The sequence below is a fragment of the Callorhinchus milii genome, unplaced genomic scaffold (assembly GCF_018977255.1).
Source record: "Callorhinchus milii isolate IMCB2004 unplaced genomic scaffold, IMCB_Cmil_1.0 Scaffold4, whole genome shotgun sequence".
In the NCBI taxonomy this organism is placed as follows: Eukaryota; Metazoa; Chordata; class Chondrichthyes; order Chimaeriformes; family Callorhinchidae; genus Callorhinchus; species Callorhinchus milii.
Window position 1 is genome coordinate 55939231 of NW_024704745.1, and position 20861 is coordinate 55960091.

Sequence of the window (20861 nt, forward strand, 5' to 3'; positions counted from 1 at the left end):
CAACTTCAAATTATTGTTTCCTGCTACAAGCTAATAAAGTTGAATATATTTTCTGTGTCAGATAAACTTTCCACAACCTGAAGAAAGAATGCGTTTAACTGTTTGTCTGGAAACTACAGAAGCAAACATTCAACTAATAAAGAATTTTCAGTTTTATAGCACCTTAACATTTCAAAGTACTTCATAGAATACTCCTGTTGAGTGCAGTGTCCATTTTGGTAGGCAAATATGACAGGGAAGGGAGGGAGCGAGGAGGGGGTAGAGAGTCGAGAGGGGAGCTGAAGGCTCGGTCAAAGAGAAAGGTTTTGAGACCGGCCTTGAAGGAGGAGAGGGAGGAAGCAAGGCGAAGGCACTGGGGGATAGAGTTCCAGAGCTTAGGGGCTGAGAGGCTGAAGGCCCGGCCACCGATGGTAGGGCGGTTGGGGCGGGGGATGTGGAGCAGACCGGAAGTTCTACTGACGTAAAAGATGCTATATTAAATTCAAGGATTACATCACATAAACATGAGGTGAATGACCAATTAATTTGGAGGAAAATCCCTTCTCTTTATAAATATTTGTAACCTCCATCTGAATGTGAAAATGGTACCTTTGGCTTAGTGTTTCATCCGAAGGATAGCACCTTTGACAAGGCATTGTATCTGTACTATTATATTGGCTTGTCAGTCTAGACCAGGGATGGTCAATTTGACTATTGAACACAAGAACAACTTGTACTTATATAGCACACTGATTATAGCGGAGCCTGACTCCGAGCCGAGGGGAGGTGGGAAGTGACCGTAAGCATAGTTGAAAAGGAAAGTTTTCAGGCGGGACTTGAAAAACGGGGAGAGAGGGGGCAAGGTGGAGGGATTGAGGAAGAGTGTTCCACAGTTTTGGGGTGTAGTAGCTAAAAGTGCAACTTTCAATGGTGGAGCAGAGGATGCAAGGGATAAGTAGGAGGCTGGTGCCAGTCGAGCAGAGGTGCCGGGTGGTGGATTGGGGAGTGAGGAGGATGGAGAAGTAGGGAGGTGCCAGGGAGTGAATGGATTTGAACACGAGTGTGAGGATCATGAAGTTGATCGGTTCGGTAATGGGGAGCCAGTGGAGCCTGGCTAGAACTGGTGAAATGTGGGTAAGAAGGTTGGTCCAGGTAAGTATGCGGGCAGCAGAGTTGTGAATGAGCTGGATTTTTGGAATAATGGAACTGGGTAGACCGGCGAGGAGTGCATTTGAGTAATCCAGACAGGAGATGCCAAACACATGAATGAGGGTTTCAGCTGAATTTGGGGTAAGGTATGATCGGAGGTGGGCAATGTATCGGAGGTGGAAGAAGGCAGTCCTGGTCAGGGACCGGATGTGGGGGAGGAAGGACAGCTGGGGGTCTGCAGATGACATCGCCCAGAGGTAGCATATAGATAAGGCAACGAAGAGCGCCAAGGATGAAGCCCTGGGGAACCCGGCAGCTGACCGGGTGGGGGCGGGAGGAAATTAAGTTTGCCAAAATTAAATGGAGGTACTTGGTTAAATAGGACTCGCACTTTGCGAGTGTGGTTCCCCTAAGGTGGATGAGGGAGGAGAGGTGGTGGAGGAGGGTGGCATGGTTGACTGTTTTGAACGTGGGAGAGATTCAGGAGGACAAGGAGGCAGAAGTAGCCCTGGTCACAGATAGAGAGGATGTCATTCGTGACTTAGACAAACGTTGTCGCTGTGCTGTGGGCAGGGCGAAAACCAGACTGCAGAGGCTCGAGGAGGAAGTGGAGGGAGAGGTGTGACCGAAGTTGACCTGCAACAATGCCTTCCAGGACTTTAGCAAGGAAGGGTAGCTTCCTTGCTACCCATGTGTAATGCAACCCGCATGAGGCCTGAGGCCATCCTTGGTCTAGATCATGAGCTCAAGATTTGACATGGGGCTTGAAAGCACAACCTTCTGACCCAGAGGTGAGAATGCTACCAACTAAGCCAAACTTGTCACCCTAGTTATAACACCTAGACAGTGTTACAAATCTAGATGAGTGCCTACCGGTAAAATGGTCTCCCAGGCAGTCCCAGGGGATCAATGAAAGATCTTTCCAGCAGCATTATCTGATCATTCATTATTCGCACAGTTAGTGGACTGAAAAAAATCATGACAATATTTTTAAAGTTACATTTGGGGAGGAAGAACATTGGACTAAACATTTGACATTTACTACAAGTGAAAATTGAAACTTGAGAAGTGATCCACTCCTCCTCCCATAGTTGAATAGTACCAATACACATAGCCATAGGTTACAAGACCAGTTGGTGAAGTACAGACAGACTAACATGTGGAAACCTACCCTAGCAAGAGTCGCACATAGAATTCTCTGTCTTTGAAACAGGGCTATTGCTGCTACTATCAACTAACTAAAATTGATATTCCCAGTCCAAAAGATTTCAAGCTTACTTTGTGATGTCAATTGTTTCTAGGCGTTTATGGAAATCTTTGGCAACACGTGTGAAGTTCTCGACAGCAGAGAATAGAGAGGCTGAAACAGAAGAGTGAATGTCAGTCAGACAGACCCTCAATTTTCAATAAAATTGAACCACAATACTGTTTTTTTTTGTTGTTTAAAAAAATTGGGTTTCTCCCCTGGTATGAATTTAGTCCACAAGAAAAAAATCTCCTAGCAGAACGTACAACATCTTAACCCAACTCCCCAAAGTATATCAAATACACTCAAGTCCATAAACAAATTATAAACCTCACAAAACTGCCAAAATAGGCACCTGTTCTGATCTTAATGATGTTATGACCATCTCTATATGATCAGGCACCTGTTCTGATCTTAATGATGTTATGACCATCTCTATATGATCAGAAGACACTGGTTTTCACATGTATTACGAAGACACTGGTTTTCACATGTATTACTAAGTGCAGTTAAAATGCCAAAGGACCACAGTACTGTAAGTGATTACTTTAGTGATTCACCTACCAATAGTTAATAGATAATATGTTTAAGTTGGCTTCCAAGTATAAATGCTCCTCAGACACCCACCTCAGTCTAAAGAGGTTTAAAGAATTAGGGGGATAGGGCAGAGAAATGGAATTGAAAGTATAGCTTGCTCTGAGAGCCGGTGCGGACTAGATTGGTCAAATGGCTTCCTTCTGTGCTGTAAATTTCTATGATTCTATAAAAGATTAACCGACATATTGCATTGTATAACCAGTATTTTTCATATCTTTGTAGTCCATCTCCCTGATATTCTGATTATCTTTGTACTCCAATATTTTGACACAAAAAATCTAAATGACATGAAGTGAATTTTGTTTCAAAAACTTGAGAACTGGCATAATGTTATTAAAATAGGCAGGTCAAGCATAATTCTTAAAAGGTCACCTCAAATAATACAATTCATAAATGTTAATCAGAATCAAAAGAAAAACATCAATTGATATGCAACAATTGGAAGCAGGCTAAAGTCCCAACATTTACATATTTACAAACTGCATTTACAATCCTGCTCAATTTATTAACTTGGTCAGTTCCCCAATGAATTCCAGCAACCTCAAATGACCCAGTTTTTAAATCTACATTGCATTTTACGTTATTGAAAATGTTAAGTATCCACAAAGCATGCAGTGGAGTCAATATGCCTGCTCTCATATCTACTTTGATACTTTCCAACCCACTTTCCAGCTAGATTTGAGACTTAAACCTTTTTTGCAAGTCATCTGGATGCCTGAAACATGTGGAAACCCATCACTATGCTTAAGAGTATCCAAACCAGACAGTTCCACATATGTATTATAATAAAAATAATCCTTGCATTTTATATAGTGCCTTATCACTTCTTTGAGTCGTCTCAAAGCGCTTCTCGGAATATACTGTAAAAATGAGGGTGAAATGCAGCAGCCAATTATACACAGCAATGTATAATAGTCGTGGATTGAAGTGACCAATTCATTATTTCTATTTTTTTAAGGAATTATTGCCCCCAGAAAAGCAATCCGTCAATCACTAACAACCAGGTTCCTACTTACTGCTAAGGTAAACATGAATGTGTGTGTAATAACGCAATTTACTGGGAATCGAACCCAGGTCTCTCGCTTGCAAGGCGAGTGGTCTAACCACTGAGCTACTGGGCTTCTATGCCACTTATGTTTGCAAATTTCTCTGCTTTCAGGAATGGAATGTCTTCCTTGCATTTACCTTATACCTTGAACCTTGTCAGTGTAATAGGCATTGAAAGCTGCATTCAACTCTATCTTGAATTGCTTACCCAAGCACTACACTTTATAGTGAAATGCTCCGAGATGTTTTGTCGAAGTGATAAGGCAATGTATGAAATGCAAGGATTATTACTTTATTGTTGTTGATTTTGAGGTCGAGAGGTTGCAATTGGTCAGTACAGGACCAAGGATAGAAACCATTTATATGTTATTGTTTCAATTTATGTATCAGTTATGGCACACAATGGCCTGCAAAAATATCAAAAACATACAATACGGTTTGTTTCACATGTATCAGTGCCTTCTCCTTTGCTAATCTGCCACATTCTGTTTCCACATAGGGAACAATAGACTTTGTCAACGTAGCACACCATGTTTTTTGTATTGCACCAAAATGGTTATCTGTCTGTGTGATACACATCCCAATCTGGGAGATGTTGGAGATTATGGTGTAGCATTGCTTTATTCGAAGTGGAACCCAAGCAATGTTGTAATCTCATGTTTATCGTCAAGGGCAATAATATCAATTTTCTCAACACCATTTATAGCCAAAATCCAGTTTCCATGGGGAGAATTTTTTTACTTCCTGCAATTTATTACTTATTAGCGTTTCCGATATTTGTTTGGCTTCGTTGCATCTCGAACAATTTCTATAAACTTTTTCAAAATCTTCCCATGTTTTCCTTGCTGCTTGTGTATCTTTTTGTTTGGTATAAACTATTTCATTTAGTGGTAAAACAAATTCATTTAGGATAAATTGTTGTTGTAGAGCCAATTCTGCATACAAATAATTCTATTCATTTCTTATCAACAGTGAACAAATTGCATTAATATAATGCCTTTCGCATGGGGTAGCATCTTGGAGTGCTGAAAAATGTATTTATATTAATATTAATGGCTGCACCATATTCTGCTAGTAGAGGCACAAGGGGTCATCAATTGCTTTGGCTGTAGCACAGATGACAGAAATGTTTATGATCCCTCCAACTCAATACATGAGCATAGTCATACATGTCAAGTTAAGCTAACCCAGCAGTAGCAGATGGATTCTTCGCTTAGATTGCATCATTTCAAAAATTGTTTTGGTCAGCAGGTGTCTGAGACATACTGAACCCATACTGCTGACTGTTGCATTAGCAGTATCAGTCTTATAAGCTTCAATATCATTGGAACAGATTCATATCTGGCAGTGAAGACTGCAAGTTTCTCATTTCCTGTGCATTCAGCCACTTGTACATTTTGAGCTCACCAGGTACGAACTTTCTGTCTCTAATAATAATCTTTGCATTTGGTATAGTGTCTTACCACATCGGAAGAATGTTTCAAACTGTTTTGCAGCATTTTCTACTGTGTACTACCAGAAAGAGCAAAAGAGTGAAATGGTTGTTACCAGATTTCTGTCATGAGACCCTCGTGGGTACTAAACATCTCTCAGTCACCTAATTATTCAACAAAGAGGTTGGTCATTGCGCTTACAAATGCTGGCCCAAAATTAGGTCTGCACAACATAATCCACAAGCTCTCCAGTCCTAGTCTAATACTTTTCTACAGCAGAAAACCCAGTCAATGACAGCATCACAACGCACACTTTGAGGTCCCCAAGCCTTGACACTTGCCAACCTGTGCCAAATACTCTCCGGAATTAGGTAAGCAGGGTGTGTCCCTTCAGGGAGATACTGTGTATTCCAGTCCAGTTAGGATACTCTTAAGCACGGTGATGGGATTTTAAATATGTCTAACCCGCAAAAAATCCTCCGGAGACTTCATTAGGGTGAAATTTTTAACCTGTTAATTATTGATTGTTGTTGAGAAGTCTGGTCAATGAATATAGTCAATAACAGGACTGGCATCAAATGGCATTACTTTCCCCTCCCCAATTCTCTCAGTACTCACTCCTAGCACAGTACCAGCCAGCACTGTTAAACAATTTGGGATATCCTTCTGTTATGAAACGTGCTGTATAAATGTAAATTTGTATTGTATTGTCCTTCATAGAATGCTTTCCTTGACATAAGATTTCTGAGGTTGGGACAGATAAGGAGCCATTAAGTTCCACACAGCACCTGCTAATCTTCTCGTCTGTACTTATCCTTATAATTCTGTTCTTAAGCAGTGAATTATACAGCTCATTTTAAGAGAATTAATATGTACAAGATTAAATGCTTCAGGTAAGAGTTTATTCAATTTATATGTAATGCCAGGGAGAAAAAAGTCTTGCTCAAGTCTTATCTGAGCCTTGACTCATATAAGACTTGAGAATTTACATTTATATAGCGCCTTTCAGGTTGGGAGGATGTCCCAAAGTGTAGACGCTCAAGGATTTACACACAATATCCACCAATTTCTAGCATCTACCTGGTTTAATTGTTAGCACTTTCACTGCTGGGTTAAAAGATTATGTCTTTAGCCCCACACTGGGATATGAGCTCAGTTCACATTTCTTTTGGTCTGGCACATACAGAGTCCCATCACCATATTTAACAGTATCAAAAACCAATCTGAGATTTCTATGCATCCCACGTGTATATTGAAATTCCAGAGATGTTTATTGGAATAGAATGTGCTTTGCTCCCTGGACGGTCATCTTGCTAAGCTAATTCCTGTGGAGTATTAGGTGCAGGCTGGCAAGAGCCAAGGCTTGGGAACTCCAGAGTGTGCATTAGGGTACTGTTGGGGTCGAACCAGCTAAAACTGTACAGTTTGCCATTGGATGCACTGAGTGGCAAGCTTTCTCTCCGTTTGCCCAGCTAGTTTGCCCACCCTACCCGTTAGCAGTGTTAACAGGAACTGAGTGGAAAGTCCCTGAACCCAGTTTTCTTTTTTTGCTGACATTCCGTTACAATATATGGGGGAGAAGGGAGTTTCTTCTGGTGTCCTGGCCAATAATCCCTCAGTTTAATTGGTCATTAACCCCATGCCTGTTTGTGGAATCTCTCTTGTTTCATGTTTATCTGGATAAACTTGCTAGCCTTGATAGTAATTACCTGTGACAATTTGAAGTGATTCAAAGTGATAAAATGCTATAAAAATTCAAAGTTCTTTCTCTTCTTATTCTGCTTTTCTACAATAAAAATAAATACAGTTGTATGAACCCTTCATAATTCGAAGCCACAATTTATAGATAGAGCTTTGTGAATTGTCTCCAAGACATGAATAGTCTCCAGGTGGTCAGATACTGAGAATTGCATGCAATTGGGTGAAAAATTGCAGTAATTTTCAGGGACAATCATAATAACAGACAATCTACAAGTATTGCAATTTTGCGAAGTCCAATTAAATCTAAAGCTCAGGACACTGGAAGAAACTTTCTCTCTATTCAAACAGGATCTTTAGCATCCATCTGAAGAACAGTCACCCTGGACCTCAATTAAGCATCTTACGCAAAAGACGGTACCTTCAATTTTGTAGAAATGAATGAGTTACACTGGTTCAGTGGGTTAAGTTTCTAAGATAGTATTTCAAAGCTTGGAGGAAGTTTTACCCTCTAACCAGTACATCTTACCCTGCCTTTGGTAGTGCTGGATGCAAAAGTTGGATGGTCTTTTTCATTCACTGGCCCAAATTTTATCAAATAAAAAAGAATGACTCACTCATCCATAGTAATAGAATGATACTTACCAAAAGATACCTGATGTTTATCAAGATGTAGTTGATATTTCTGTGCTTGGTCATAAATAACGTCTGCATAGTGTTTCAAAGCTTTAGCATAGTCTCTGCAATCGAAAGGTATTATTGTAGAATCCGCAATCTCGTAAACCAAGCCTCCTCGTATCTGAGCCACGGTGAGCAGTTTCCTAAAGGAAGGGTCATAGAACCGTTCAACCAGTTCAAACGTCTCATAAATGCTGTGATACACTGGATAACTACTGTATGTGGCAGTATTCTGAAAAATATAAACAAATTGCAGATTGTTAGACAATACCACGTAATTTTCCTCCTCTAGTATCAACTCCAGATCCGCCGATATTCTATTATCTTGTCTGGCAGACATCAGGGCCTGGATGAGTGTAAACTTCCTGCAGCTGAATATGAACAAGACGGAAACCATACTCCTTGGCTCCCATCAATGTCTTCACTCCTACAGATCTGAACTCCTCAACCTCCCTGGACTCTCCCTCAGACTCACCGAACCAGTACACAATCTAGGCATTCGATTCAACCCCCAGCTGTCTTCCTCCCCCACATCTGGTTCCTGACCAGGGCCGCCTTCTTCCACCTCTGCTATATTGCCCGTCTCCAACCGTACCTTACCCCAAATGCAGCCAAAACTCTTGTGCATGCGTTTGTCACCTCCCGACTGGATTCCTCAAATGCACTCCTCGCCGGTAACCCCAGCTCCACCATTCAAAAGATCCAACTCATTTAGAACTCTGCCGCCCACATACTGACCCGAACCAAACTCCGTATCCACATCTCACCAGTTCTGGCCAGGCTCCACTGGCTCCCCATCACCGAACAGATCGACTTCAAGATCCTCACACTCGTGTTCAAATCCCTTCACTCTCTGGCACCTCTCTACCTCTCCGACCTCCTCACTCCCGAATCCACCATCCAGCCCCTCCGCTCGACTGGCACTGGCCTCCTACTCGTCCCTCGCACTCTCTGTCCCACCATCGGTCACGCTTTCGTCCACTGTGCCACAAAACTCTGGAAAGCTCTCCCTCAATCCCTCCACCTGGCCTCTCTCTATTCTTTTTCAAGTCCCGCCTGAAAACCTTCCTATTCAACGTGCTTATGGCCACCTCCCACAACCAGGCTCGGAGTCAGCCTCTACCAATGTTAAGCGCTCTAAAACACTACCCTGCTTGGAGGGTACTATAGAAGTGCAAGTTGTTGTTGTTGTAATACAGTGTTGATCAATTGCACAGTTCATCAGGGAGCCCTATTCCATCAATTCACACTTGTGTCACCTGAAGCATCTCACCTCTTGAGTGCTGAAAAGGCTTCTTGGTTTTCAAGCGCACACTTAACATTGTAAACAGATTCTCAGTATAACTACAAATGATGACAATTCATCTGTGGAACTAAGGAATCTATCAGAATTACATAGAGTAATACAGCATGAAATTAGGCTATCTGGCCCAACTGATCCATGCTGGAATCAGAAAAGTGTTACAAAAATACTGTACACAGGGAGTTGTAAATGTATGACATGAACTATTCAGGGATTCAGTGAAGGCAGATTATGTCAGGAAATTCAAAAAGGAATTAGAAAGCTGTTTGGCAAACAATTTATTATTTATAAAAATAATAATTCTTTCATTTTATATAGCACTTTATCACATCTCAATGTCTCAAACTACTTCAGTTTTTCTTTTGGTGGAGGTAAACAGGATCTCATTGGAGTTGAACTGGCTCCAAGGTGACATGCCTGGCAACAGAATGTCGGAATTGAGCCAGCCCTCTGTGGTGATCTTGGTAGTCCAGTTCCTGAGCCAGGCAGGTCCGCATTATTCCAGGGCACTGCTGATGACTGCACAGCTAGCCTGACTCATCGTCAGGACCTGGACGGGCAGACTAGAAACTGGGGGCAGGGAGTCATCCCACTCAGCTCCTGTTAACCCTGCAAGCCAAAACCCTAATGGGTAGGGTGGTCCTGGCTGGACAAGCAGAAGGAAAGCTTGCCAAACAGCAATATCAATGGCAAGTGATGTGGTTTTAGCTGGTTAGACTCCAGCAGTACCCCAAAGCACACTCTGGGGACCCGAAGTCTTGGCTTTTGCCAATCTGCGCCTAATACTTTCCAGAATTAGGTAAGCGGGATGCATCCCTCCAGGCCGAGAGTGTACATTCCATTCCAAAAAAAAATCTCTGGGATTTCCATGTGTAAGTGGGATGCATGGAAATATCAGCTTAGTTTGGATACTCTTAAGCATAGTGATGGATTTCTGCATGTGTCAGACACCCGGCTGAACAAAATAACTAAATAAACAATTTCTGTTAAGTGTAGTGATTACTTGTAGGCAAATATGGCCCCTAATTTGCACACAATGTCCCACAAACTGTCATTAAGGTACTAACCATTTTGTTTAAATCTGGGGTATTGTTGGACAAGGCACTGGGAGAAATTCCCTTCTATTTTTGAATAGTGCTATGGGTTCTTTAACATCTAAATGAACAGACCAATAAGATCTTGGTTTAACATCTCATCTGAAGGAGATCTCGTTGTGGAGCTTGAACACAAATCTTCTGACTCAGAGTCGAAAGTGCTACCAACTAAGCCAGGCTGATCTCCTCTTGTGTCTAACACCATTTGGATTGATAGTGCCATTGTTCATTTTCCTTCCAATTTCATTAGTCTGCAAGTACACCACTTTCACCACTCTCACTGGGTGAACAGCTTATTTCTTGTCTCACCCCCTCAAAATAATTTCTTCTCATTTGTGTGGATCACATTGCAAGACATATAATTATACTAATCTAGATAGTCACACATAGATTGAGAATGACAGAACCTCAGTGTGGTCCATATTCAATGTATTTTCCTTGAGCATAATACATTCATTCTATGCTTTCACTAGCAGTGGGAATATAACAGATTCTGTTTTTCTTTCCTATTAATAGTAAGTTAATCAATTTACCATGGAGCTGATCCACATATCAGTAAATTTTATATTTTTCATTAAAAACTATTTTAGATTTAATTTTTTTGAAGAATATTTGTAATATCCTGAAATATAAATAACTCGGCATATAAAAGAAGGAATGTAATCTGCTGAACTCCAGTTTTGATACACATACCTTATTTTTTGTGTATCGTACACGGCCTGAGGCAATGCCAAGTCGCTGAAAGTAAGCTTCAAAGTCACTGCCAGATCCCAGTTTTCTTATCCTAAGCAAATTAATAAACAATATTAGGTTACATTAAAAACATTATTTGAAAGTATTTTTATATTTGCAATATTTTAAACATCCAGTTGAAACATAAACCAACATCTAAAAGTAATAATAATATTAATAAAGTATCTCCTTTGAATTTGACATAGTATAATAATAACCCTTGCATTTGATACAATACTTTATCATGTCTTTGATATGTCTCAAAGCATGTCCCAGGATTTACTGTGCAGGGTAGTGACTGTGTATTTGTAGGCGAACATGGCAGCTATTAGGTGAAAGACCAATTATTATCTGGGGGATTGTTGGCCAGGACACTGGAAGAAACTTCTCTTTTCAAATAGTACCATGGGATCTTTAATTTTTACCTGAACAGACAGACAGAACCTTGATTTAGCATCTCATCCAAAGGCCAGCATCTCTGACAATACAACTCTCATTAACAACGACAACAAAATTACATTTATAGAGCGCCTTTCACAACAGGAGGACGTCCCAAGGCACTGGAGAATCAAGGGTCAGGACCTGAGCATTGGGGAGGGCTGGGTCAGGGGTGAGGGAAGACAGAGAGGTGGGAGGGCGTGATCGAAGAGGACTGTCTTGAGACCGGCCTTGAAGGAGGCAAGGGAGGAAGGGAGGCGGAGGGACTGTGGGATGGAGTTCTAGAGTGTGGGGGCAGAGAGGCTGAAAGCCCGGTCACCGATGGTAGGGCGGGTCGGGCAGGAGACACGGAGCAGGCCGGAGCCCGCTGAACGGAGGGAGCGGGCAGGTTGGTAGGGAGTCAGCAGGTCAGAGAGGTAGGAGGTGGCAAGGCCATGGATGGCCTTGAAACTGAGGATGAGGATCCTGAATTCGATTCTCTGAGCAATGGGGAGCCAGTAGAGTCGGGCGAGGGTGGAAGTGATGGGGTCACGGAGCCTGGTGCGTGAGAGTACACGAGCTGCAGAGTTTTGGATGATCTGCAGCTTGTGAATGGAAGAGTTGGGAAGGCCGATGAGGAGGGAGTTTCCATAATCGAGCCTTGATGTGACGAATGCGAGGGTGAGGGTTTCGGCAGCCTGAGTGGTGAGGCAGTGGCGGAGTCTGGCAATGTTGCGGAGGTGTTGGTAGGCAGTGCCGGTCACGGCGCAGATGTGGGGGAGAAAGAACAGTTCAGGGTTAAACAAGATACCCAGGTTCCTGACTGGCATAGGGTGGTTGAATGTGCAGCCATGGAGGCTGATGCTGCCAGCGCCAGAGGTGCGGAGTCGCTGGTGCGAGCCAATCAAGAGGGCCTCGGTCTTGCTGACGTTCAGTTGGAGAAAGTTGTCCCTCGTCCAGGACTTGAAGTTGGACAGGCAGTCGACAGTAGTCCTGGAGTTGAGCGTGGAGTCAGAGAGATAGAGTTGGGTGTCATCCGCATACATGTGGAAATTTACCCCATGTCTGCGGATGATGTCACCAAGGGGGAGCATGTAGAGGGTGAAGAGGAGGGGACTGAGGACAGAGCCCTGAGGAACACTGCACAAGATGTTGCGGGGGCTGGAGGAGAAACCGTTTGTCGCGACGAAGTGGAGGCAATGTGAAAGGTAGGACCTGAACTAGTCAAGGACAGAACCTTGAAGGTTGAGGTTGGAGGATAGGCGGTGGAGAAGAATTGAGTGGTCCACAGTACCAAAGGTGGCGGAGAGGTTGAGGAGGACGAGGAGGCAGAAGGAGCCCTGGTCAAACATGGTCAAGATGTCATTTGTGACCTTGACCAGAGCAGTTTCCACGCTGTGGGCAGCACGAAAACCCGATTGGAGGGGCTCATAGAGGGAGTGGGAGGATAGGAAAGAGCAAAGCTGGGAGGCAACAGCTCTCTCAAGGACCTTAGACAGATAAAGGAGGTGGGAGATGGGCCGGTAGCTGGATAGCTGTGATGGGTCAAGGGAAGGTTTCTTCAAGGTGGGATGATAGTCGCTGCTTTGAGGGGGTTAGGAACAGTGCCAGATGACAGGGAGAGGTTGATGATGTTGGCAAGTAGTGGGGCAGTAGCAGGTGGAGTTGAGATTTAAGGAGAGCGGTGGGGATGGGGTCCAGGGAGCAGATGGTGAGCTTCATGGTAGTAATGAGAGGAGGGGATGATAGATTCAATGGTGTGGAAGGAGGGATGGGTAGTGGTCGGAATGTGGTGGGGGGATAGAGAGAGGGTGGTAGTTGGGAGGGCAGTGGCAGCTGAGCAGATTCCCTTGATTTTGGACTCAAGGCAATCCATCATTTCCTCGCAGTGGTTGTCAGAGGAAAGAATCTATGAGCATGGCGGGGAGGGCGGAGGAACCGGTTGGTGGTGGAAAGCACGAGCCTGGGGTTGCCTTTCGCCTCCAGGATTAACCTGAAGTAGAAGGACGATTTGGCCGAGACGAGAGCAGAGCGGTAGGTTTTGATGTGGTCCAGCAAGATGTGGCGATGGACTGTTAGGCCGGATTTGAGCCAAGTGCACTCGGCAGCCCGCACCTGATCCTTGAGCGAGTGGAGGATCAGGAATAGGAGGCAGTTCGGGAGGTGAGAGGGGCAAGGGCGTTGAGTGTGGTGAAGAGGGTGCTGTGGAGGAGAGTAAATGTAGAGGATGGGTGGGTGCAGGAGATGGGCCAGAGGGGGAGGAATTCAGAGGACTTCAGGGCAGCGGAGAGGGATTGCGGGGAGATCTTCTTCCACGGGCAGTAGAAGATGGTGGTAGGTTTGGAGGCAGTGGGGAGAGGGATATAGGAGTTGAGGGAGATGAAATGGTGGTCAGAGATGGCCTTGTCGGTGATGGTGACATCTGAGATGCTGAGGCCCTGGGTGATCACCAGGTCGAGGGCATGACCGTGAACGTGGGTAGCAGAGTGGATGTGGAGGGAGTGGTTGAGAGAGGAGGGGAGAGAGGAGGAGTCTGAGGAGGTGGAGCAAGAGAGGGTGAAGTGGAGGTTGAAGTCGACTAGAATGATGAGGCGGTCGGAGCAGAGGCAGATGGAAGCTAGAAGGATAGAGATGTCAGAGATGAAGGTGGGGGAGGATTGTGGGGAGCGTAAATTAAGAAATTTTTTTAGTGAGAGATGGGAGGGATGGCAGAAGGTAAGATTTTCAAAGAGGGGAATGAGCCAGCGGAGTAAGGGGATAAGTAGAGTCCTGTAGCTCAGTGGTTAGAGCACTCGCCTTGCAAGCGAGACACCTGGGGTCAATTCCAGGCAGGGCGAAACCTTGGGTAAGTTTCCTTGCTCCACACGCCTAATAATAATCCCTCAAAAAAAAAATAAGTTGGTCATTTTCAATCCATGACTGTTTGTGGGACATTGCTGTGCGCAATTGGCTGTTGCGATTCGCCCACAAATATACGGTCAACTCACTTTACAGTGTATTCTGTGAAGTGCTTTGAGACGTCTAAAAAACGTGTAAAGCCCTTTATCAAATGCAAGGATTATTATTATTGTTATTTATATTATTATTATAAGACAAGTGACGCCCTGGAGATGAGGGCCACACCACTGTGTTGGGGCATGGGGCATAGTGGTAGGTATAGCTGAGTGGTGCGACCTCAGTGAAGGGGAAGGTGTCACTTGGGGTGATCCAGGTTTCCATGAGGGCCATCCTATACTCTTGAGTTCAAAGTCCTGACATGGGACTGGAACCTATAATCTTCTCACTTAGATAGCAACTGAGGTGAGAGTGTCACCAACTGAGCCAGGCTAACATTGAAGGAATCATTTCTATAGGCACGAGAAGTAAACCAGAGCTTAAATATTACGTTATTTCAGGCTCAAATAAATTTTAAAGGGGAGCTCTGCCATTGCAAAACGTTTTTTCCATTTAACAGCACAAGGCAGGTCACCTATTGGTGGCGTATGTTTCACTAAAAAAAACATACAGCTTCTTTTATGATTATTTTCCCCAATGCAGTAATTCTCCTCCCTTAATATGGAGGCATGGCACTTCTCCAAAGGAAGGGAGTCATTTGTGTTACACCCCAAATGTGTCATTCAGCATTGAAAACTATAACTCAACCCTTCATAAGGTTAAATTCTTTTTTTGGCCAGGTCCCAGTTCTTCATCTGCTCCACTCCATGTAAACACACTTCTTATCAATTCAATCAAGGAGCAGAATTCAGAGCAAGTTCACCTGCTTGCACAGCTTAGGAAAGACATAAAGATAAGTGATCATGGATTGACTAGCTTTCTTTCATTTTGTAATATTTCAACATTAAGTGCCAACTTCTCAAATATACTGCAGGTTGAGGATAGCACCAAATCGTCTAAATAATCGCCCCTCCCAAAATAAATGATTAAATTGAACCCACAATTTTCTGAGTCAGAGGTGGGAGTGCAAGCAACTGAGCCATGCTGACACTTTGTCTGACACTAGACTTTGTTCCAATAGCTGTTGGTTCTAAACTCACCAACAACTGAAGCTTTAATAGTTGCTCTTACAGAATATGTCTGATAAATCTGTGAAATGTTACCATTACTCTGAAGGTAAATAAAACAATTAATTACTGGCCATACCTGGGAGCATCGCTGTGTACTAGCCAGGGATCTTTTTCATACCAGCTCTGGTACAGAGATTTTTTTTCATAACCATCATCGGGGCTTGGGATCTAAAATGGTGAAAGTAGGAAACACAGAGGTGATAAGGAGTTTACTTCACTAATCTGCTAAATAAATAACCAGTGTTGATAGCACTGTTTGGACAACCATTGCAGGATACTTATCTGCTTACTTACCTCTTTGGTTATGTTATAAACCAACTGGTAGAGCAAAGGGGTGCAGTCAACCCTCAGTGTGTAGTTACCTGGAGAGAAAGAGAGAACAAATCAGCGTTGAGTGATTTGACCTATGAACAAAGATTGGAGGAACTGGGCATATATACGTTGGAACAGAAAAGTTTGAGGGGAGATATAATAGATTAGCCTGGGAGAAATTATTTCCACTGCTCAAAGAACAGTGACATGAACACATCACTTTAATATCAATAGCAAAGGACCAATTCACAGAGGTGTGGAGAAAAACAACCAGATTACATTTGTATAGCACCTTTTTTTAAAAAAAGCAGGTAATTGGAACTGACTGAATTGTTCTTTCAAAGAGCCAGAAAAGACATGCTGGGCCACATGATCTTCTTCTGTGCTGTAAATTTCTTTGGGCTTTATAGCATAATGTGAGGTTTCATAATATTTGTGATATCTGTTATATAATACTTAGCACTGTAAAAATCATGAACAGCAGAAGACAAAAGTGAATGTGGTTGCAATAGGTATCCTAAATAGTGAACTAAGCAATTTGTCTTGTTACTTAAAAACAAAACCTGAATTAGACTGCAACAAGTTCTAAACACCAGACCAATGACTCACTAATTCATAAATGAGTAATTCTTAAAGAGGAACTATCTGTACTCTTCCCCCCTTCTTATAGTGTTTTATAGAATTCACTGTATAATGTGAAATTGTGCAGTTGTTCTCTAGTGATATGTGAGTGTCCAGGAAGCTATTTATTGCTCTCTGTTACCATAGCAGAAGTTTCATGTTGCTTCAGAGAGTTCAAAAGAAAAAATGTGCCACATGGTGCCTAACTGTTCTAAAGCAAAATACATTAACAGAATGCATGGAAACAATATGGGTAAGTGAGTAACGCAAACCAAATTCTGGGTTGCATTGAAAGGACAATATTGAGCTAAAAGGACTGGACTATGAGGAGTGATTAAGTAAACTGAGCATGTTCAGGCTGGAAAAGAGAAGGTTGAGAGGTGATATGACTGTAGTTTTTAAGATTCTAAAGAGACTGGATAATGTAGACCTGTTTCATCTTGTCCAGAACAGTAGGCCTGTGATTGAAGGGGGCAAATTCAAAACAAATCTGCAGAAACACTCTTTCAGTGAGTGCAGAGTAAATGTATGAAACAGGTTCGCTGGGGAGACGGTGGAAGCACAAAGTGTTGATTCTTTCAAAAACAAATTAGATAGATTTATTTTAGGAAATAATATCTTGCGATACAGTATATAGTTTGAAATATGACATGTGCATGCGGTTGCCAGGATAGTGAAAGGTGAACTGGATGGCCTTGATCTTCTTTCGTCTAGCAATTCTTATGTTCTTATGTATAAGTGTACAGATGTACCTCCTATTATATATTTAATTGTAACAAATTGTAGCAACTGTCACAGTGTAGCACTGTGAAATGTTGAAATGTAGCACCTTTGCCAGAAAAAATGCATTGTCACATGAAATGTTCCTCCTCTATGGAACCCTATGTGTGACATGTTACACCCAAGAACATTCACTTACGAGATTTTCCAAGGTGTCAGCCTGGCTCAGTTGAAAACACTCTCGCCTCTTGAATTAGAAGGTTGTAAGTTCAAGCCCACATCAGGCCATTTTTAAACCCAAAAAGTGAGAAGTCAAAATGTAAAAACAAAAGTCCAGTTGATCAAGTTACCTTCTATAGCTGAATCTGCATTGATGTATGCCACACCACGTTCTTGAAGTAGTTTAACGTTGTCCTTAATATAAAAAAGATAAAATGTTACATGTAATCTCTATTATTTATTCATTTATGTGATAAATATACATTAAATCCTCATCCTCACCCTCACCTACAAGGCCATTCACGGCCTTCCTCCCTCCTACCTCTCCGACCTACTATCCCCCTACTTACCTGCCCGTACCCTCCGTTCCTCTGGCTCCGGTCTGCTCCACATCCCCCGCCCTAACCGCCCTACCATCGGTGGCCGGGCTTTCAGCCTCTCAGCCCCTAGGCTCTGGAACTCCATCCCCCAGTGCCTTCACCGCCTCCTCCCTTTCCTCCTTCAAGGCCGGTCTCAAGACCTTTCTGTTTGACCGTGCCTTCAGCTCCCCTCTCTACTCTCTACCCCCTCCTCGCTCCCTCCCTTCCCTCCCCTCACCCTGACCATTTCCCCCCTGCTCAGGTCCTGACCCAACTGTCCAGCGCCTTGGGAGTTTCTCCCGACGTGAAAGGCGCTCTATAAATGAAAACTTATTGTTGTTGTTGTAAATGTACATGTTCCTGGGACCTGCTGTTCACCCAGTGAGACCTCACACCTGCACTTGTCAGATGGCAATTACCAATAGAGACTCCTCGGGAGGAGGGGCAGGTGGTGGGATCTCTTTGGGCTGAAGAGGCTCCAAAATGACGTGTCTGGCAATGGAATATCAGCATCGAGTTAATCCGCTGTGGCATCTTGGTAGTCCAGTTCCTTAGCCCAATGGGATCTCCGTACTCGCAGCATTGGTGATAACAGAGCAGCCAGCCTATCTTGTGAGAAGGACTTGGAGGGACAGACCAGTCACTGAGGCAGAGATTCTTTCCATTCAGTTTCTGTTAACCCGACAGACCAAAGACCTAATAGATATTTGCAGTCCTTGCTGTACAAGCTATGGGAAGCTTGTAAGACCGTATTTGAAAATTACATGGCTTTATCTGGTTAAACTCCAGCAGTACTCCAATGGAGAGACTGGGGTTCCCAAGCCTTGAATCTTGCCAAGCAGAACCTAATACTTTCTGAGATGAGGTAAGCAAAGTGCAACCACGCCAGGAGAAAGTGTGCATTCCATCAGATGAGAAAAATTTACATGTGTAGGTGACATACACGTGTGGGACTCTTAGTCTAGTTTGGATACTCTTAAGCATGGTGATGGGTTTCCACAAATCTATGAAACCCGGCCAAGCAAAATAATGGCTATAACTTTGAAGTGAAGCTATCAAAGATTTCCCAGCTATTGGTTAGAATTGGGAGAGGTATCAAGAAATTGGTTCTCAAGAAATGGGAAAGAAAATAATCTCATTGCCCCTTCAAATAACATGAAGAACACAAAAGTGCAGTCTATGCAAGATAAAGGAGATCAATGAATCTATTTGGAATCTACAACTTTGTATGATATTTATGTGGATTTGAAACAACTCACCTCTGCCCATTCAGTGGAGCCCAACAAACCATACTCCTCTGCATCCCAGCTGGCAAACACCATTGTTCTTCTCGGCCTCCAACCTATATGGAATCACATAAGAGGAAAAATATTAAAGCTACAGGGAAAGAGCAGAGCAATAATAATTATAATAATCCTTGCATTTGATATAGTGCCTTATCATGTCATTGAGACGTCTCAAAGCGCTTCTCGGAATATATTGTAAAGTGAATTGACTGTGTATTTTGTGGACGAAAAGTAGTGTAAGATGTTGTGACCTTGTATTTTTTAGACAAACACGGGAATAAATTTGACACTAATATTTTATAAACAGCCATGAAGTGAGTGACCATTTCCATCTGGAGGATCGTTGGCCAGAATACCAGGAGAAATTCCCTAGAGGCGGTGCAGAGGTGAGCAATCAGCATGATTCCCAGGTTTAGTGGAATCAGCTATGGGTAGGGCTTCTGATTTTCGGAACCCAGACGCACTTGCGCACACGGAGGGAAGAGAAGCTCCCGCACACAAGCTTAGTTCCTCCCTCCATTCACAACTCATCTTCAGGCGTGCCTGAACACATGGAGAGAAGACAGGTGCTCTCACGCATGTACAGTGCATGCTTGAAGCATTTCTCTCCCCTCCTTATGTGCAGGCATGTCTGAATCTTCCATTAAAAATAAATGAAAAACACTGAAATCTCCCAATTTGTAGAACTCAAAAAATGCTAATATTAAACTAAAAGTAAAGCCTGAAAAATTATTTTTGAAACCCCCAAAACACAGAATCCCTAACTATGGGCAACAACTAGACAATATAGGGCTCTTTAGTCTTTAGAGAAGATGACTCAGAGGGGATCTCATAGACGTTTACAAAATTTTAAATGGGATTTGAAAAGTAAACCTAGATCAATACTTTAGAATGTATCCTGATAATAGAACCAAAAGAACATAGGTTTAAAGTTGTAAAGGGCAATTTCAGAACAGATATCAGGAAGATTTTCTTGACTCAGAGGCTAATCAGTGACTAGAACAGGTTGACAGGAATGTTGGTAGAGACCAGGACACTGGAGTTATTTAAAAAGCAGCTTGATGCAATGATGGGAGTTAGGTGTTCTGGAGGGATGAGATCTGATAGGCTGAAGTTTTGTCATCTAGAATAATCTTATGATCATGTGAACATCTCATCTGCATGATCACACCTCTGACAATACAACACTCCTCCACTGCAAGTTTAAAGTCACAAAGCAGGGCTTGAATTCCACCTCTCTGACTCGGAAGTGAGGATGCTACCAACTGAGCCAGGTTGACACCTGAATGATTTGAATCACCTCATTCTGAGTTGTAAGCATTCTGCAATTCAGGGTTTTGTGAAATTCTTGAACAAATAGTCTCAATACAGTTAGCACCAATTATTACTCTGGTTGTGCTCTATCAACAATAGCTGTCAGCCGAATAAGTGAAAGAGGAGGCATTATACAGATGTAGGTATAGAGTAAGTACTTTGGTCTATTTTAACCAAATGGGGGTAAAAATTCTTTTAAAATCAATCATGTGCTTAGCTTCATTTGAAACACTACTGTGTTCACTGAGAAATTCGTACCTTCCTTCATGAGCTTTCCTGCACTTCTCACCACCTCGTGCACCCCAGCTGCTCCAGTCATTGGGTCAATCCCACCAAACACCCATGAATCACGATGTCCTCCTAGTATGACGTACCGATCTGTCACAGAAACCAGAATCCTTATTCATTTTGTTAGTAATTTAAAACGCTGATTTGAGTAACCTCTTCATTGCCATAATACGCATCATTGACTTGAATAGTTTGGCAGGAAGGGTGGTAAAAGTTACGACTCGTTTGTTTAAAAACAGATTGGGGATAGGGGTTAGGTGCCCTGGAGGGAGGAGGTTGGATGGGCCAAAGAGCTTTCTTCATCC

The 20861-nt window shown here is 42.9% G+C and overlaps 1 protein-coding gene across 1 annotated transcript in view; it reads right to left on the reverse strand.

Annotated features, from left to right (window-relative positions):
• Window positions 1–20861, reverse strand: part of naalad2 (N-acetylated alpha-linked acidic dipeptidase 2) — a 31256-nt gene that overhangs the window by 1287 nt on the left and 9108 nt on the right. Inside the window, exons 10-18 of the mRNA XM_007902240.2 lie at window positions 20527–20646; window positions 18928–19010; window positions 17441–17504; window positions 15732–15799; window positions 15514–15605; window positions 10918–11008; window positions 7795–8059; window positions 2407–2488; window positions 2002–2094 (exon numbers count right to left, since the gene is read on the reverse strand). Of these exons, the coding sequence (XP_007900431.1) occupies window positions 2002–2094; window positions 2407–2488; window positions 7795–8059; window positions 10918–11008; window positions 15514–15605; window positions 15732–15799; window positions 17441–17504; window positions 18928–19010; window positions 20527–20646 (958 nt within the window). The remainder of the gene's footprint in view (window positions 1–2001; window positions 2095–2406; window positions 2489–7794; window positions 8060–10917; window positions 11009–15513; window positions 15606–15731; window positions 15800–17440; window positions 17505–18927; window positions 19011–20526; window positions 20647–20861) is intronic.